General features: G+C 39.8%; 1 protein-coding gene across 1 annotated transcript; it reads left to right on the plus strand.

Moving 5' to 3' along the window:
* The first annotated feature begins 8,593 nt into the window (after positions 1-8,593).
* On the plus strand, positions 8,594-9,005 carry LOC118833253 (40S ribosomal protein S12-like). Its single transcript, XM_036740610.1, has one exon. It carries the CDS (start codon positions 8,607-8,609, stop codon positions 9,003-9,005), a length of 399 nt encoding a protein of 132 aa, XP_036596505.1. The 5' UTR covers positions 8,594-8,606.
* The last annotated feature ends 8,080 nt before the right edge of the window (positions 9,006-17,085 follow it).

Consider the following 17,085-nt stretch of genomic DNA (forward strand, 5'->3'; position numbering starts at 1 on the left):
TTGTGTGTCCCTCTCTGTCTGACTGTGTGTCCCCTCTCTGTCTGTGCGTCTCACTCTGTCTGAGTGTCCCTCTCTGTCTGTTGGTCTGTCTCTCTCAGTCTCCCTCTGTCTGTGTGTCCCTTTCATTCCCCCTCTGTGGTTGTGTACAATGTACTCCTGGGTCTGCTTCTCTCACTCAGCATCAGATCATGTAGGTTTTTGCCAGGTTATTATGAAGTCCCTATCTTCCCCATTTCTTATAGCACAATAGTATTCCATTATATTCATATACTACAACTTGTTCAGCCATTCCCCAGTTGATGGGCATCCCCTTGATTCCCAATTCTTTGCCACCACAAAAAGAGCCGCTATAAATATTTTTGTACATAGAGGTCCTTTTCCCACCTGTGTTATCTCTTTGGGATACAACCTTAGAAGTGATATTGCTGGGTCAAAAGGTATGAACATTATTATAGCCCTTTGGGCATGGTTCCAAATTGCTCTCCAGAATGGCTGGATCAGTTCACAACTCCACCACCAATGCAACAGTGTTCCAATTTTCCCACATCCTCTCCAGCATTCATCCTTTTCTTTTTTTGTCATGTTAGCCAATGTGGCAGGAGAGATGTGGTACCTAAGAGCTGTTTTGATTTGCATTCCTCTGAACAATAGTGATTTAGAGCATTTTTTCATAAGGCTATAAATAGATTTAATTTCTTCCACTGAAAACTGCCTCTTCATATCCTTTGACCATTTCTCAATTGGGGAATGGTTTTAATTCCTATAAATTTGGCTCATTTCCCTGTATATTTAAGATATGAGGCCTTTATCAGAGACATTGGTTGTAAAGATTTTTTTCCCAATTTTCTGCTTCCCTCCTAATCTTTGTTGCATTGGCTTTGTTTATACAAAAACATTTCAGTTTAAAATAATCAGAATTACCTATTTTGATTTTGTAATGCTCTCTATCTCTTGTTGGGTCATGAATTCTTCCCTTTCCCATAGATCTGATAGGTAAACTATTCCCTGCTCTCCCAAATTGCTTATAGTATCATCCTTTATTCCTAAGTCATGAACCCATTGTGACTTTATTTTCCAATTTTCCCAGCAGTTTTTGTGGAATAGTGAATTCTTAGCCCAGAAACTGGATTCTTTGGGTTTATCAAAGAGTAGATTGCTATAGTCGGTGACTTCTGCGTCTTGTGTACCTAACCTATTCCACTGGTCTACCACTCTGTTTCTTAGCCAGTACCTAGTAGTTTCGATGACTGCTGCTTTGTTTGATATCTGCTATGGCTAGCATTTCTTTTCATTGAGTACCTTGATATTCTGTGCCTTTTGTTCTTCCAGATTAATTTTATTATTATTTTATCCAGCTCTGTAAAATAATTTTTTGGTAGGTCTATTGGTATGGCACTGAATAAGTTAATTAATTTAGGTAAAATTATCATTTTTATTATATTAGCTCAGCCTAACCATGAGCAACTGATGTTATTCCATTTATTTAGATGTGACTTTATTTGTGTGGGAAGTGTTTCATAATTGTGTTCATATAGGCACTGGGTTTGTCTTGGTAGGTAGACTCCCAAATATTTTATAGTGTCTACAGTAACTTTAAATGGAATTTCTCTTTCTATCCCTTGCTGTTGGGCTGTGTTAGTAATATATGGGAATGCTGAGGATTTATGTGGGTTTATTTTATATCCTGCAGCTTTGCTAAAGTTGTTTATTATTTCAAGTAGATTTTTACTTGAATCTCTAGGATTCTCTAAGTAAATCATCATATCATCTGCAAAAAGTGATAATTTAGTTTCTTCTTTGCCTATTTTAATTCCTTCAATTTTTTTTTCTTCTCTTAATGCTAAAGCTATTTCTAGTACCAAATTGAATAGTAGGGGTGATGATGGACATCCTTGTTTCACCGCTGATCTTATTGGGAATGCATCTAGATTATCCCCATTACATATAACGCTTGCTGATGGTTTTAGGTAGATGGTATTTGTAATTTTAAGGAAGACTCCATTTATTCCTATGCTTTCTAGTGTTTTTAATAGGAATGGATGTTGTATTTTGTCAAAAGCTTTTTCTGCATCTATTGAGATGATCATATGGTTTCTGCTAGTTTTGTTATTGATATGATCAATTATGTTGATAGTTTTCCTAATATTGAGCCAGCCTTGCATTCCTGTAATAAATCCTACCTGGTCGTAGTGTATTAGTCTCGTGATAAGTTGCTGCAATCATTTTCCTAATATTTTATTTAAAATTTTTGCATCAATATTCATTAGGGAAACTGGTCTATAATTTTGTTTCTCTGTTTTGACTCTTCCTGGTTTAGGTATTAGTACCATATTTGTGTCATAAAAGGAATTTTGTAGGACTCTTTCTTTGCCTACTTTCCCAAATAGTCTATAAAGTATGGGAATTAATCGTTCTTTAAATATTTGATAGAATTCACATGTAAAACCGTCTGGCCCTGGAGATTTTTTTCCTAGGGAGTTCATTGATGGCTTGCTCAATTTCTTTTTCTGAGGTGGGGTTATTTAGGCAATTTACTTCCTCTTCTGTTAACCTGGACAATTTGTATTTTTGTAAATATTTATCCATTTCCCTAAGGTTATCAAATTTATGGGCATCCAATTGGGTAAAATAATTCCTAATGATTGTTTTAATTTCCTCTTCATTGGAGGTGAATTCAACCTTTTTATTTTTGATACTGGTAATTAGGTTTTCTTCTTTCTTTTTTTAATCAAATTGCCCAAGGTTTATCAATTTTATTGTTTTTTTATTTCATAAAACCAGCTCTTAGTTTTATTTATTAGTTCAATAGTTTTCTTGATTTCCATTTTATTAATCTCTCCTTTGATTTTCAGTATTTCTAATTTGGTATCTAACTGGGGATTTTCAATTTGTTCTTTTTCTAACTTTTTCAGTTGCATGCCCATTTCATTGATCTTTTTCTCTAATTCATTCATGTAAGCGTTTAGAGATATAAAACTTCCCCTAAGAACTGCTTTTGATGTATCTCATAAGTTTTGGTATGTTGTCTCATTATTATCATTCTCTTGAATGAAGTTATTCATTGTTTCTATGATTTGTTCTTTTTCCCACACATTCTTTGGGATTAGATTATTTAGTTTTCAATTAATTTTTATTTTATTCTTTCCATGGTCTTTTATTACAAATAATTTTATTGCATCATGATCTGAGAAGGATGCATTGATTATTTCAGCCTTTCTGCTTGTGAGGTTTTTATCCCCTAGTACATGGTCAGTTTTTGAGTATGTGCCATGCACTTCTGAGAAAAGTATATCCCTTTTTTATCTCCATTCAGTTTTCTCCAGAGGTCTGTCATATCTGCCTTTTCTAAAATTCTATTCACCTCCTTAACTCCTTTCTTGTTTATTTTGAGGTTAGATTTATCAACTTCAGAGAGGGTTAGATTGAGGTCTCCCACTAGTATGGTTTTGCTGTCTATTTCTTCCTGTAACTCCCTTAACTTCTTCTCTAAGAACTTGCATGCTATACCACTTGAAGCATATATGTTAAATACTGATATTGCCTCATTGTCTATGGTGCCTTTTAGCAGGATAGTGTCCTTCCTTATCTCTTTGAATTAGATCTATCTTTGCTTTTGCTTTGTCTGAGATTAGGATTGCTACTCCTGCTTTTTTTTTACTTTAGCTGAAGCACAATATATTCTACTGCATCCTTTTACTTTTACCCTATGTGTATCCCCATTTCAAATGTGTTTCTTGTAAACAATATATTGTAGGATTATGGTTTTTAATCCATTCTGCTATCTACCTCCGTTTTATGGGAGAGTTCATCCCATTCACATTCACAACATTCACAGTTATGATTACAAGCTGTGTCTTTTTCTCCATCCTGTTTCCCCACTCCCATTTGTTTTTATTTCTCTCTCCTCCCTTCCACTCCTCAAAAGTTTTGCTTTTGACCACTGTCTTCCTCAGTTTATCCTCCCTCTTGATTTCCCTCCCTTATCTTTCCCTTTTCCCCTTGCTACTTCTTCCCTCCCTTCTGACCACCCCCCCTTTTCTTTGCCCTTTCCCATCCTACTGCCTGTAGGACAAGTTTGATTTCTATACTTATCAGAGTATTTGATTCTCTTCTTGAACCAAATCCGATGAGAGTAAAGCTCATATACTACTTTTCTCCCTCCCTTCTTTCTCTCTACTGTAAAATGTTTTTTTGCCTCTTCATGTGATGTAATTCACCCTTTTCTATTCCCTCCTTACCTCTTCTTCCAGAACCCTTCCTTCACAACTCTTAATTATGTTTTTATCGTTATATTGTTGTGCCCTTCCCCCACCCAGTTTACCCTCCATCTTGCCCCAGCTCACCCCACTGTTTGTGGTCCCATCTCCACAGACCCCACTGTTTGTGTTCCCTTCTCCATGGAATCCTGCCCCAGTTTGTCCCACTGTTTGTGTTCCCATCTCCACGGAAATCAGTTTATGTTTTTTCCCTTTAAATAACCTGACCCTACCCCTGCTCAGGGCTGTTTGATTTGAGTCTTTACTCCGAACAGTCGCACGCTTGAATAAATCCACATCAAAATTTATATCCTGGTCTCACTTGCTCTTTTCGGCACAACAATATCAGTTATTTTATACTGACATCCACAGTCTATGTGTATCCCTTTCAATTGTCATAATTGTACTATTCTCAAGATTGACATATATATATGTATGTATCATATATGAAACAATATAATCCTATATAAGGATATAAACAATTGGCCCTAATTGATTAACAAGATGTAACCAGAATGGCCTTTGTTTTCTTTGAGTGACTCAATTTATCTCAGTGAGCTTTATACTAGGTGCTAAGCCCCAGGCCCAAACCCCATTAGGTGTTAATGTAATCCATGTGGATGTGAACCTCCCAGGGTCCTAAGGGGAGGGGCCAACTCAAGAACCAATCACCAGAGCCTGAGCTCTGGTGATTCAGATGATGTTTGATTTTGTCTGAAGCCCTATAAGAAGGGAGGACAGAGCTATTTGTGTGGGGCTCTGGAGATGGTGTTGATGAGGAGACTCCAGGCAGCTGTAGTTAAGGAGCCCTCCAGCTTGTAAACCCGGATGTTGAAACTTTGTTGAACTCTGGTAACTATCTGTTGGAACTTGAATCAGACAAAGTCTGTTGATGTCTGTAATTTGTTTGCATTTTGTTTTGAAGTTCAGGTGCTGGTTTTTTTCCCCTGAACTAACTGAATGATATTTGAATTAAAAGTAAGCTTGTCAACCCCTTCACCTTGCTTTCCTTAATTAAGCAGATCAAAAGAACCTGTGCTGTTGGCAGCTTTCTGGGTGCTGGCTGTGGGTGAATCTTATACCCCCACAGAAGCTGCTAGCCACGTTGTTGAAACACAAGGTTTGTGGGGGTTTTCCCCATTTACCTTTTTATGACTCTCTTTTGTATTTGAAGATCAAATTTTACATTGATTTCTGTCCTTTTCATCAGGAAGGTCTGGAATTCCCTTATTTCTTTGAATGTCCATCTCCTTGCCTGAAAAACTATGCTCAGTTTTGCTGGGTAGTTGATCCTTGGTTGTAGTCCAAGCTCCTTTACCCATTCATTTTGCTTTTGAGTCTCTTTTTCCAACTGGTTGATTTTACCTTTCAGGGTGTCATTTTCTCCATTTAGGTTCTGAATCTCCTTAGCCATTTCACTGATTTAACTTTTTAAAGATTTGACTTCATCAGTGTTTTTTTTTTCCTTTACCTCCCTAATTTTGTTTTTGAAATCATCCTTTAGCTCTTCCAGGAATGCTTTTTGGGCTTGAGACCAGTTCATGTTCCCTTTTGCGGTATCTGATGTGGGCATGGTGTCAATGCTGTCCTCTTCTGAATTTGTATTTTGATCTTCCTTGTCTCCATAAAAAGAATCAATGGTCCTCAGTTTTTTTGTGTTCTTCTTCATGTTGGTTAGCTTTTTCTTGGCTTTACAATGGATTTCTGCTTTGGGGCCTCAGGGATCTCTGTCCCAGGTTTCTTGTTCTTGGAATTGTGAGCCTAGTTACTGGCTTTTTGTATTATGGCCTTGGTTTGCTGAGGTGTGGGGGAGGGGTCATCTGGCTGCTGGAAGTCTCCTCTTCCCCTGGGGGTGCTCTCCAGCACCAGTGGTCTTAGCTGTTGTCTGTGCTGGTGTCTGCCACTTCCCCTGGCTGTGCAAAGGCATGTCTCAGTTCCTGGGGTTGATCCTTGCTGGCTCCACCCTTCTGGGTCTCAGGAGTTCCAACACAAGAAACAACAAATTAACAGCAAGAGGAAATCAAACTAAAGTTGGAGAAGACAAGATTTTTTTCAAAAAGGCATTTGAAAACGATAGTTATTTTCTAAACTCTGAACCAGTTTTGTGTCAGCATACTAAAGTCTAGAAACATCCATTCTTAAGTTTTTTGGTCTCAGGATACTTTATATTCTTAAAAATTACAAAGAATCCCAAAGAACTTTCATTTATGTGGGTTATATGTATCTACATTTATTTTATTAGAAGTGAAAACATCTTAGTATTATCATGAAAACAATAATGACCTCTAAGACCCCCTGCAAAGGTCTCAGGACCACACTTTAGGAACTGTTGGTCTAGACTCTAGAATCAGATGTATCGAATCTTCTTTGCAGTCTCATCCTGGCATGGAGCTATCAGGGTCTTGGAAGCTATGAAGCTATGTCAGCAGACGACAGGTTGTGACAAGTCTTAACAAGATGCTTCATGTATAGGCTCAGGGATGGGCTATTGTCCAAGGACCAGCTGAAACAAATATAGTCCCATTGCCAGAAGATTTATCACCTCATGAATTTCTTTCTCTCTGATAGTTTTGGAGAGTTACTTGGAGACACAGAAAGGTTGAACAACTTGACCAGGGTCATGTAGCTAGTGTATGTCAGAGGCAAGGATTTGAAACAAGGTTTTCCCGACTCTAGACTAACTCTCCAGCCACTACTGCAGCCTGCCTCTCACACTACTATATAACCATGCTTCCCTTATTATGTTTTTTTAAATTATATAGTCTATTTTAATTTTTTTATCATAAAGTCTGTTTTTTTAAAATGCCATCTGAGAAAGTATTTTTTTAAAAAAAAATAATTCTAATGGATCTTTTAAAATAATAACTGACATTTATATAGTCTTTTTAGTTTGCAAAGTACTTTACACACATTATCTTTTTTTCCTTTAATATTTAGTATTTTATTTTTCCCCCAATTATGTGTTAAAACCACTTACATTATCTCTTTTGATCATCACAACTTTTCAGGTAGTTGCTATTATGATATCCATTTACAGATAAGGTAAATGAGGTTGACTTGACTATCTAGAGTCAGAAAGAAAGTATCAAACATAGTATTTGAAGCCAGGTGTCTGCTGGCTCATTAGGGCAGTACACTATCTGAAACACTGTAATTCCACAAAAAGCCCTATTGTTGGGAATTCATTACTTTCCTTTTCTTTTGCTTTTTTTTTCAAGTGACTAACTAGAACCTACGTGCCTTAGAGTTGGACATATTGATTCCGTCTATGTTCCTTATCACTTAGACTACCCTTCATCCTTTCCTATGCCTATTTCCCATGTTCCTTGTCCCCTTCCTTCGATGCCCACCTGTGGTTTGTTTTTTTTTAATCCCATAAATTTATACTTATATACTTTTGCTCTCTTTTCAATTAGATTGTAAGAGTCTTAAGGGAGCTAGAAAATTGTCTCTAGATCACTTTTTGAGCCTTTCTGGTGACCTAGAAAAATGATCTGTACACAGTGGCTGCTTTATTAATGCTAAGGACTACCTGCTATTCCTTTATGGAGATAGGACATGGAGAAATGGACAAATGCAGCTCTCCCTTCTCTTCCTCCACCTCCCACCATTTTCAGACAGTACCTTTTTCCTGTTGCTCGCTTTCTAACAGTGTCATCACCTCAGTTTCATATTCCAAGGAGCCCATGACATAATCTACATCCACCATAGTGGAAGTCTGGACTCTGTTATCTGCTTCTGGGTAGTTCTACCCTTCTTTTCCTCCTTTCCTTTCTTCCTCTTAGAATCCTGCTTTTCCTGTCCAGCATTTTGGCTGCTACTGACTCTATCACCTTTCTCTGACTTTCCTCTTTTATTCTTAGGTGGAGAATTTCTATTTTGCTTTTGGGACTCCCTGGAAGAGGTTCAGGACCTCTTCTCCATCCTTAGGATAGGCTCTGAAATCAGAACTAAGTGATGGAGTGGTAGGTCCAAGGAGGCACCAGGGTATACAGATATATCCTCCCTTGCATAGCCATATCATGTGACCAGGTGATGACTGTCATAGCAGAAAGGAGGAAGCTTCAAAAAATATAGGCTTACTTATTAGATCTGCTGGACAGTGAAATGGGACACCTGGGATTTAAAAAATTTTTCTTGAACTGTTGTACTGTCAGGTCACAGAGTCTATAATCTCAAATACCAACATTTTTATGAGGTAAGCATTATATTTCAGACTGTCCAAAACCTAAACGACAGGTAGCACGATACAAAGGAAAGAATTCCTCTTTCCCTGTCGCCGCTGAGTCGAGCAGGAGGTGGAGGCTCCTGGGTGTTTTCAAGATTTAGTTTCACCCGTGAACCGCTGCCATGGCCGAGGAAGGCATTGCTGCTGGAGGTGTAACGGACGTTAACACCGCTCTACAAGAAGTGCTGAAGACGACACTCATCCACGATGGCCTAGCTCGTGGAATTCGTGAAGCTGCCAAAGCCTTGGACAAACGCCAAGCCCATTTTTGTGTTCTTGCTTCCAACTGTGATGAACCTATGTATGTAAAGTTGGTTGAGGCCCTGTGTGCTGAGCATCAGATCAACTTGATCAAGGTTGATGACAACAAGAAGCCGGGTGAATGGGTAGGCCTCTATAAAATTGACAGAGAGGGAAAGCCCTGTAAAGTGGTTGGCTGCAGCTGCGTTGTTGTTAAGGACTATGGCAAGGAATCTCAGGCCAAAGATGTCATTGAAGAATATTTTAAATGCAAGAAGTGAATAAACAAAAGCCTTGGTCTGATTTGAAAAAAAAAATAAAAAAGGAAAGAATGCTTGTCTCAGAATCAGGAACCCTGGGTTTGAACCCTGCCTCCTACATTTACAAGCTGGGTGACCACAGGCAAATATCTGAGCCTCATTTTCCTCATCTATAAAATGGATATAGTAACGCCTTCACAAGGCTGTTGTGAGGATCAAATAAAATAATGGGTGGAAATGTCTTGTAAATCTCAAAAACCTATGTAGCACCCCCTCTGAGGCTACTCTCTCAATTAGTCACTCCTACTAATGACTTGGGGTCCATAGAGAGTATAGCTGACTACTCAGAGCCTTAGCCTTCCCACTGCTTGGGAAGAAAGAAAACTGAAAAAGCTTAACCAATATTTATGCTTCAGTTTAGTGTTTGAGTTTATGTTTGAGGTTGGTAAGACTCGGTGCTGAGTTAACCTTTTTGGTTTCCTGATGATTTACCTAATTCCACTGCTGGGTAAACATGTGAGGGGAGTCTAAAGAAACTTTTGTTTGCTCTTATATTCCTGTCTAATTAGAGTTGTGGGGTCATTCTCTTGTGGAAAATATATTGCATAGATATTTTGAAACTCCTAGCTTTGTAGTTATTTTTATTTCTTGATATTTTGCCACCTTTAGGAATTAAGTAAATTGGGGGATGGATAGGGCAATTTAAATGTTAATGTTCACTGTTTTGTTTACTTTTCTGTAAAATGATGGGGTTGGCTTAGCTCCCAAGATCACTTCCAGCTCTAAATCTATGATCCTATGACACACATGTGTATATATACATATGTATTTTCACCAATTACATGTTAAAACAATTTTTTAAATTTTTTTTATTTTAGACTCAAACCAGAACACAAATACAGAATAAAGGAAAAAATCAGTCTTGAATATTGAAACTTAAATACAAAGCAGGAAAAGAAAAAAAAAGTATGTCTTGTGCAGAGCAGAGCATAAGAGAGGATTCAAAATATGTAGCGATAAATTTTCATTTCAAGAAACCCTGTATGATAAATACTATACATTGTGTTGAGAGTTGGGCATCTTTTCTTTTCCTCCTTGTAAGTTTTCTTTTGTTCTCTGCTGTGCACTCTGTTGTTTTCCCCCCTTTCCCCCACTACAATGAGTGCATATATTTATATAGACTGTGGAAAATATTATACTATTTTATGTCATTTCTAATTTCAACTAGACCCAGAGCCTGAATTAATGAGTAACTGGATGAAGATCCAGGACCTGGGCTTCTTTGTTCTCTCTAAAAGTTTGCTCAGGAAACTTACCCCTTACCTCTGTCAACAAGGCCAGATTAGACTGACCTAAGGACATTACCCTAACCCCAAGAGCGATTACCTTGCTGAATATTCTACAGGCACATACTATGTTATGGAATGTAATGTGACACAGAGACGCTGGGTTGTAGTTTCAACTGACTTTTGTCAACATCCTTTACAACTCTATTCAATTAAGGAAAATCCTCTTCTTGTATCATGGTTAAACATAAATGGGGGTCATAAAAACATGAGGTAATACAGGCTTGCTAGGTCTGCTAAAATAACGTATATAAGTTTTCTCATTCCTTTGTTCAGACAGCCAGAGCCTATGCTCTGACTCCTTGTACGTACAAGTAAGCTAGCTTAGCTATGCTTTAAGGGAAAATAATAAACAACATGGATTTTTCTATCATCTAGCTCTGTTTCCTTCAACCAAATTTTCAGGTTTAACAAGACCTACACATATACATACATATGTACATATATAGATGTTGTGGGCCGCATTAGAGCTGAGCCCTGCCCTCCTCGGACCTCCAGGCCCAGGGGCCTGCTGAGATAGACTCGGGGCTTTGGGATGTAGGTGGAGCCAGGAGGAGGGGTCTCACCTTTGTTGCCTCCCTAGCAATTCCAGGTCTTTGCCCGCACCTGCCTGACCACATGGAACTTCCGGCTCTCTGTCTGGGCTTGCCAGAGCACGTGGAGTTTCCGGTTCTTTGCCTGAACTGCCTGACCACAGGGAGCTTCAGGTTAGCGCGGGAAGAGAAGGGGAGGAGAGTAGGCGGGGTCGGGGTGGTCCTAGTATCCAGGTGTATTGATTTTTACCTGTCCTTCACCCACGCAACCAAAGAATGTACCTGCGTCACTAAAGATATAAAGGTGCTGCTTGCTGAAATAAAATTCGGAGTCCTTCACCATCTTTCGGCTCCCGCCCCATTCACTGTCTGCGAGATCAGGTCCTTTGCTTAGGCAAAGGCCTGGGGCTTGGGGGGAACCCCGAGTATAGTTACGAGGCTTTGGGAGCCCGTAACAAGTGGCGCTCAACGTGGGCATATAGATATACACTTTCCCTAACAAATTCTACTCCTGATTTTTCTTTTTATGTTTGTGCGTATCTCTTTATTTCCCATCCCTCCTGACTCCACTACTTTACTTCTACCTGCAATTATGTTAAACCTATTTTTGACATTTTAAAAAAAGTTTTGAGTTCCAAATTCTATCCCTCTCTCAACAACCCTCAGCTGGGACTTTTATACACCAACAGAGAATGAGCTGGAACTTACTGGTTTGTGAAGCAAAATTTCTTATAAGGTCACACTCTCCCCTCCTCTCAGTAATCTCTCATTGGACCATTTCAAAAAGGGATTGGGAACTTGGGACCAGCAAAGTCTAAGCAAAGTGCTATGAGAAACTTAAAGTTTACTTTCACTTTAGAAAGATTTCAGCAGAAGGAATTGGGGGTGGGGGTGCGGAGAGGAGTCCATTCTGTGTGAAAATGGCATACAGATGAGTAATAAGGATGGCAAACAGTTCACTTTGGCTGAAACCAAGATTATGTGATGGAGAGTAGTATATGAAAAGGCTAGAAAAATAGCTTGCAGCCATATTGTGGAAGACCCTGAGGATTAGAAGTGTTTGTTTTATTCAGTAAACATTATGGGCCCCCTGAATGTTTTTAAAAGTGGATCAGAGAGGGCTTTAGAACTGTGCATACCCTTTGACCAGCAATACCACTACTAGGTCTGTACCCCAAAGAGATAAAAAAGAAAAAAGGACCTATGATAAGCTAAAAGCATTTCCAGTAAGATCGGGGGTAAAAAAAGGATGTCCATTATCACCACTGTTACTCAATATTGTACTAGAAAGGTTACCTTTAGCAATAAGAGAAGAAAAAGAAATTGAAGGAATTAGAATAGGTAAAGAAGAAACAAAGCTATCACTCTTCGCAGAAGATATGATGGTATACTTAGAGAATGCTAGAGAATCAAGTAAAAAATTACTTGAAATAATAAACAACTTTAGCAAAGATGCAGGATATAAATTAAACCCACATACCCACATAAATCATCGGCATTTCTATATATATAAGAAAGCCTAACAGCAAGAGATAGAAAGAGAAATTCCATTTAAAGTTACTGTAATCATAGTAGCTGAAAGGAATATGCATATATATATATATGTTTATGTATATATATATATATAAGTGAATGTGCATGTATGTATATATGTATGTGTATATATATATATATAAAGAGAGAGAGAGAGAGCGGACACAGGGTGAGTTGAAGATGAAGGGAAGATATCTAAAAGAAATAAAATCAAATTAAGGGATTAGAGAGGAATATATTGAGAGAGGGAGATAGGGAGAGATAGAATGGGGTGGATTATCTCCCATAAAGGTGGCAAGGGGAGGAGGGGAGAGGGCAGGTGAGGGGGGAATGAGTGAATCTTGCTCTCATCAAATTTGGCCTGAGGAGGGAATACCATACATATTCAATTGGGTATCTTACCCCACAGGAAAGAAGAGGGAAGAAGATAAAAAAAAGGGGGGGGGGGTGATGGAGGAGAGGGCAGATGGGGGTGGAGGTAATCAAAAACAAACACTTTGGAAAGGGGACAGGGTCAAGGGAGAAAATTCAATAAAGGGGGATGGGTTGGGAAGGAGCAAAATATAGTTAGTCTTTCACAACATGAGTACTGTGGAAGGGTTATACATAATGATACACATGTGGCCTAGGTTGAATTGCTTGACTTCTTAGGGAGGGTGGGTGGGAAGGGAAGAGGGGAGAGAATTTGGAACTCAAAGTTTTAAAAACAGATGTTCAAAAACAAACAAAAAAAAAGTTTTTGCATGCAACTAGAAAATAAGATACACAGGCAATAGGGCATAGAAATTTATCCTGCCCTACAAAAAAGGAAGGGAAAAGGGGATGGGAGGGGAGTGGGGTGACAGAAGGAAGGGCTGAATGGGGAACAGGGCTGTGATACCTGAGTAGCCAGCTATTGCTAGAAAAACCCTGCCCCCAGCCCCTAACTGCAAACCCCAGTCTGCATAAGAAAAAAACAGACTGAGGTCCGAGTGTCCCGGGCCCCTAAGACATTTCCAAGGAATGTAAGCTAATTACCAGGAAAGCCTAACGATCTTCCTTTGTCTAACTGAGTAGGCTGAGAGACAAACTCTATCTCTCGCCTCAACAAACCCAGCTGGAGCATCACTCGGCCATCGCTGCCTATGGCCTTGAAGGATGAAAGCCTCAGCCCCAGACATTATCTTGAATTATATGACTTTTGCCTTATCTTGAGCCTTCCTAGCTTCAAGAGTTATGGCAAACGTTGGAGACAGAGATCCTGGGTTGTAATTCCAATTGACACTTTGTCAACTATCTGATATGTTGTATTTACAATCTATTCAGGAGGTTCCTCTAATGTATCATGGTCATAAAAAGTGAAATAACACAGGCTTGCTGAGTCTGCAAAGTAACATATGTAAACTTTAAGAGATAATTAAGCACTGAATCCTGTATGGTCTATATAAACTACCCTCTTGGTTTAAACGTGGTCATTTGCTATGGGAATTTTCCCCAGATGACCGCCGGCTAATAAACTTCTCCATTCAAAACTTATACTCTGTGGCGAGTCTCACTCGCTTCTGGTATAACAGGGCAACCAGAATATATGCCATCTTGGAGTGGGAGGGAGGGTAGAAATGGGGAGAAAATTTGTAATTCAAACTCTTGTGAAAATCAATGCTGAAAACTAAATATGTTAAATAAATAAATAAATAAAGTAAAAAAAAATAAAATTACTGTAGACATTATAAAATATTTGGGAATTTACCTGCCAAAACAAACCCAGGAACTATATGAACGCAATTACAAAACACTTTTCACACAAAGAAAGTCAGATCTAAATATTTGGAAAAATATCACTTGCTAATGAGTAAGCCGAGCTAATATAATAAAAAGACAATTCTACCTAAATTAAATTACTTATTCAGTGCCACACCAATCAAACTACCAAAATTATTTTATAGAGCTAGAAAAAACAATAATATTCATCTGGAAGAACAAAAGGTCCGAATATCAAGGGAATCAATGAAAAGAAATGCAAAGGAAGGTGGCCTAGGCATACCAGATCTTAAACTGTATTTTAAAGCAGCAATCATTAAAACTACTTGGTACTGGCTAAGAAACAGAGTGGTGGGTCAGTGGAATAGATTAGGTATATAAGACACAACAGGCGATGACTACAGCAATCTACAATTTGATAAATGCAAAGACTCCGGCTTCTGGGATAAAAAACTAGCGCTGGCCCCAGGCAGAAGCTAGTATGCATTAAGTTCTCCTCCCCCTCTCTTCTAATGTAAAAGGGTAGAATTAGTATCTGACACTCCTCGGGCGGGGGGAGGGGACGATTTGTGCTGGCAAAGTGTCTGCAATGCAATAAGAAATAATAAAGTCCAGAGTACTGAAGATGAATCGTGTCACCCGCCCTCTGCCAGACATCATGGACTTAAAATCCAGAAAGGGACAAGAATATTTAGACAAGGCTAATATGGGAGTATTATGTAAATTGATTGTGAGGGTTTTGTTCTATGGGGAGGAGAAGGCAGAAGATAATGAATGCTTGGAAAAATAAATAAAAATAAACTTTTTAAAAATTGCTCTTTGAAACTCAGCTGAATCAGTTACAGATCTTAAATAGGAACTGCCCTTTGTCCCCTTTCTTTTTAGGCACCTTAAGATGAGGAATTGCACATACCTGTTCCCATGAAGACAAATTCCCTTTGCCACTAATTCCCCAATAGGGGACAATAAGGGGAAGGGTAAAATTCACTAAAACCATTGATTTTGCAACTGTTGAAAGGCGTCGAAACGCTAAGCAATGCAATAACCCACTAGGATCCTAGAGGACTTATGAAGCATTCAACCTAGGGCTTGAGAGAGGTGAGGGATTCAAGATGCACACAAATGTAAGACCTACATTTGCAGGCACGACTGCTGTTGGAATATATTTTGTTTGGCTGTGCACATTTGTTAAAAAAGGTTTTGTTTTTCCTAGTCTCCTTCTCCCCCCTCCAGCCCCGCCTCCCCCACCCCTGGGGAGTGGAAGGGGGTAGCAGAGGGGAAGATAGGGATGGGATAAAAATTTTGAAAAAGAACGAAAGGAATTGGAAGGGAGGAAGAGAAGAGCTGTTTTAGCATTTTCTCTAAAACGAAGAAAAAGCCACAGCTTTGAAAGCTACAGGTTGAATTTACAAGGTCCTTAAAAGAAAAACAAGCTGCCGGTCATGGAGAGCTGCAAGTTCCTGTAAAATCTCCCTTTTCTGATTGAACATATATATGGGAAAGTTCATTTTATTGGGTGATTACTGATTCTAGAATAAAAACAAAACACAACTGAATTAAAAGTTACACAGATTAAAGAGGTGGAGTGTTTCACAAACAAATTCCTTCCTCTCTTCACCCTCTAGAACTAGGCAGGAGAGGTAGAAGAAGAAAAAAATAGGACCCCCTTTCTGGGCGGAGGTGCACGAGAGGGATCGGTGGTGATGGGGCTGTGGGGCGGGGGCACCCAAGAGTTTTCCAGCAGGCCTGCATCATATCCCCACGCCCCCAGACCTAGGCAGGCAGATTCATGGGCGCACCGGGACGCAGGTTGGGACAAAAACGCACACCTGGGCGCGGGATATACACAAATCCTGAAGGCGCGTGACTTCAGTGGGTGGAGGACATGAAGTTACGGAAGGGCGGAAGACGGAGGTCGCCTCTACGTAGGGGCGGGCCGAGGGCTCGAAAAGGGAGGAGCCTGGGGGGACGGCAGCGTACGTGTCTCCGGCTTACGTAAGGGCAGGAGGCGGGACTGACTTCAGAAGTCGTCCAGGATTGGCCCCCTTAACAAAGGCCGCGAGGCGGGGCAGTGAGGCTGACTGGCAGGCCTGGGGCGGGGAGGACCGGGGCTGGCTGGGCCGTGGTCTCCGGTGGGAAAGCAGCTGCGGGAACGAACTCCCTGAGGACACAGGCTGGAGCTTAGCCAGGGGATAGGCAACCGAGAGCTGAACTGCCACTCCTTCTGTGAGGGCGGGACTTCCTGCGCCCGAGATCTCGCGGTAATTGCGCATTGTAAATAAACACACACCACGTGTACGGGCTGGAGAATGCCCACATCCCAGCTAGTTCCTACGGGGTTTGAGGCTGAGGATGGACCCGCAGAGCGATGGCGAAGCCGCACTGGGTTTGGATGGTTTTACTCGTTTCACCAGACTGTTTTATTTTATTACAACTATTATGTTTTTTTTCTTTTCTTTTTCATTTGGAGGAGTAAGATATGAAGAGGAGGAGGAGGAAAGAGTTATAATTAGTACTGTCAGAAGAAAAGAAAGGAGGCTCATTGAAGCATTTTTTTAAAATTCTCAGGAAATAGGAGAGAAACAAGAGGGCAGCTTTGAAAATAACGCGTGTCATTCATTATGTAGTTTGTTTTTTTTAAAGTAAGCTGTGGATAGCAGAGATTCTGGTGTCACGTTAAAATGCTGAAAGAGATTAATGCAGGAGAGAGAACAAGAAGCTATAAAGACAAGAAGTCTTTATATGTCCTGGGTGCCCTTATCCAGCTCCTGTTCTTACTGACAGGTCAGGTGCCTAGAGTGCAGCTAGCAACATCTACCCCGTCAATGCTCCAGTTGTGTTCTAAGGGTGTGAGAGTGTCTGTCTGTTATTTCTGATGCTATGGAACTGACCCCACAAGTGTTCCCCCAATATCTTCATCAATAAAAGTTAATATCTTCCCCATATCAT

The sequence above is a fragment of the Trichosurus vulpecula genome (assembly GCF_011100635.1).
Source record: "Trichosurus vulpecula isolate mTriVul1 chromosome X unlocalized genomic scaffold, mTriVul1.pri SUPER_X_unloc_6, whole genome shotgun sequence".
Lineage (NCBI taxonomy): Eukaryota > Metazoa > Chordata > Mammalia > Diprotodontia > Phalangeridae > Trichosurus > Trichosurus vulpecula.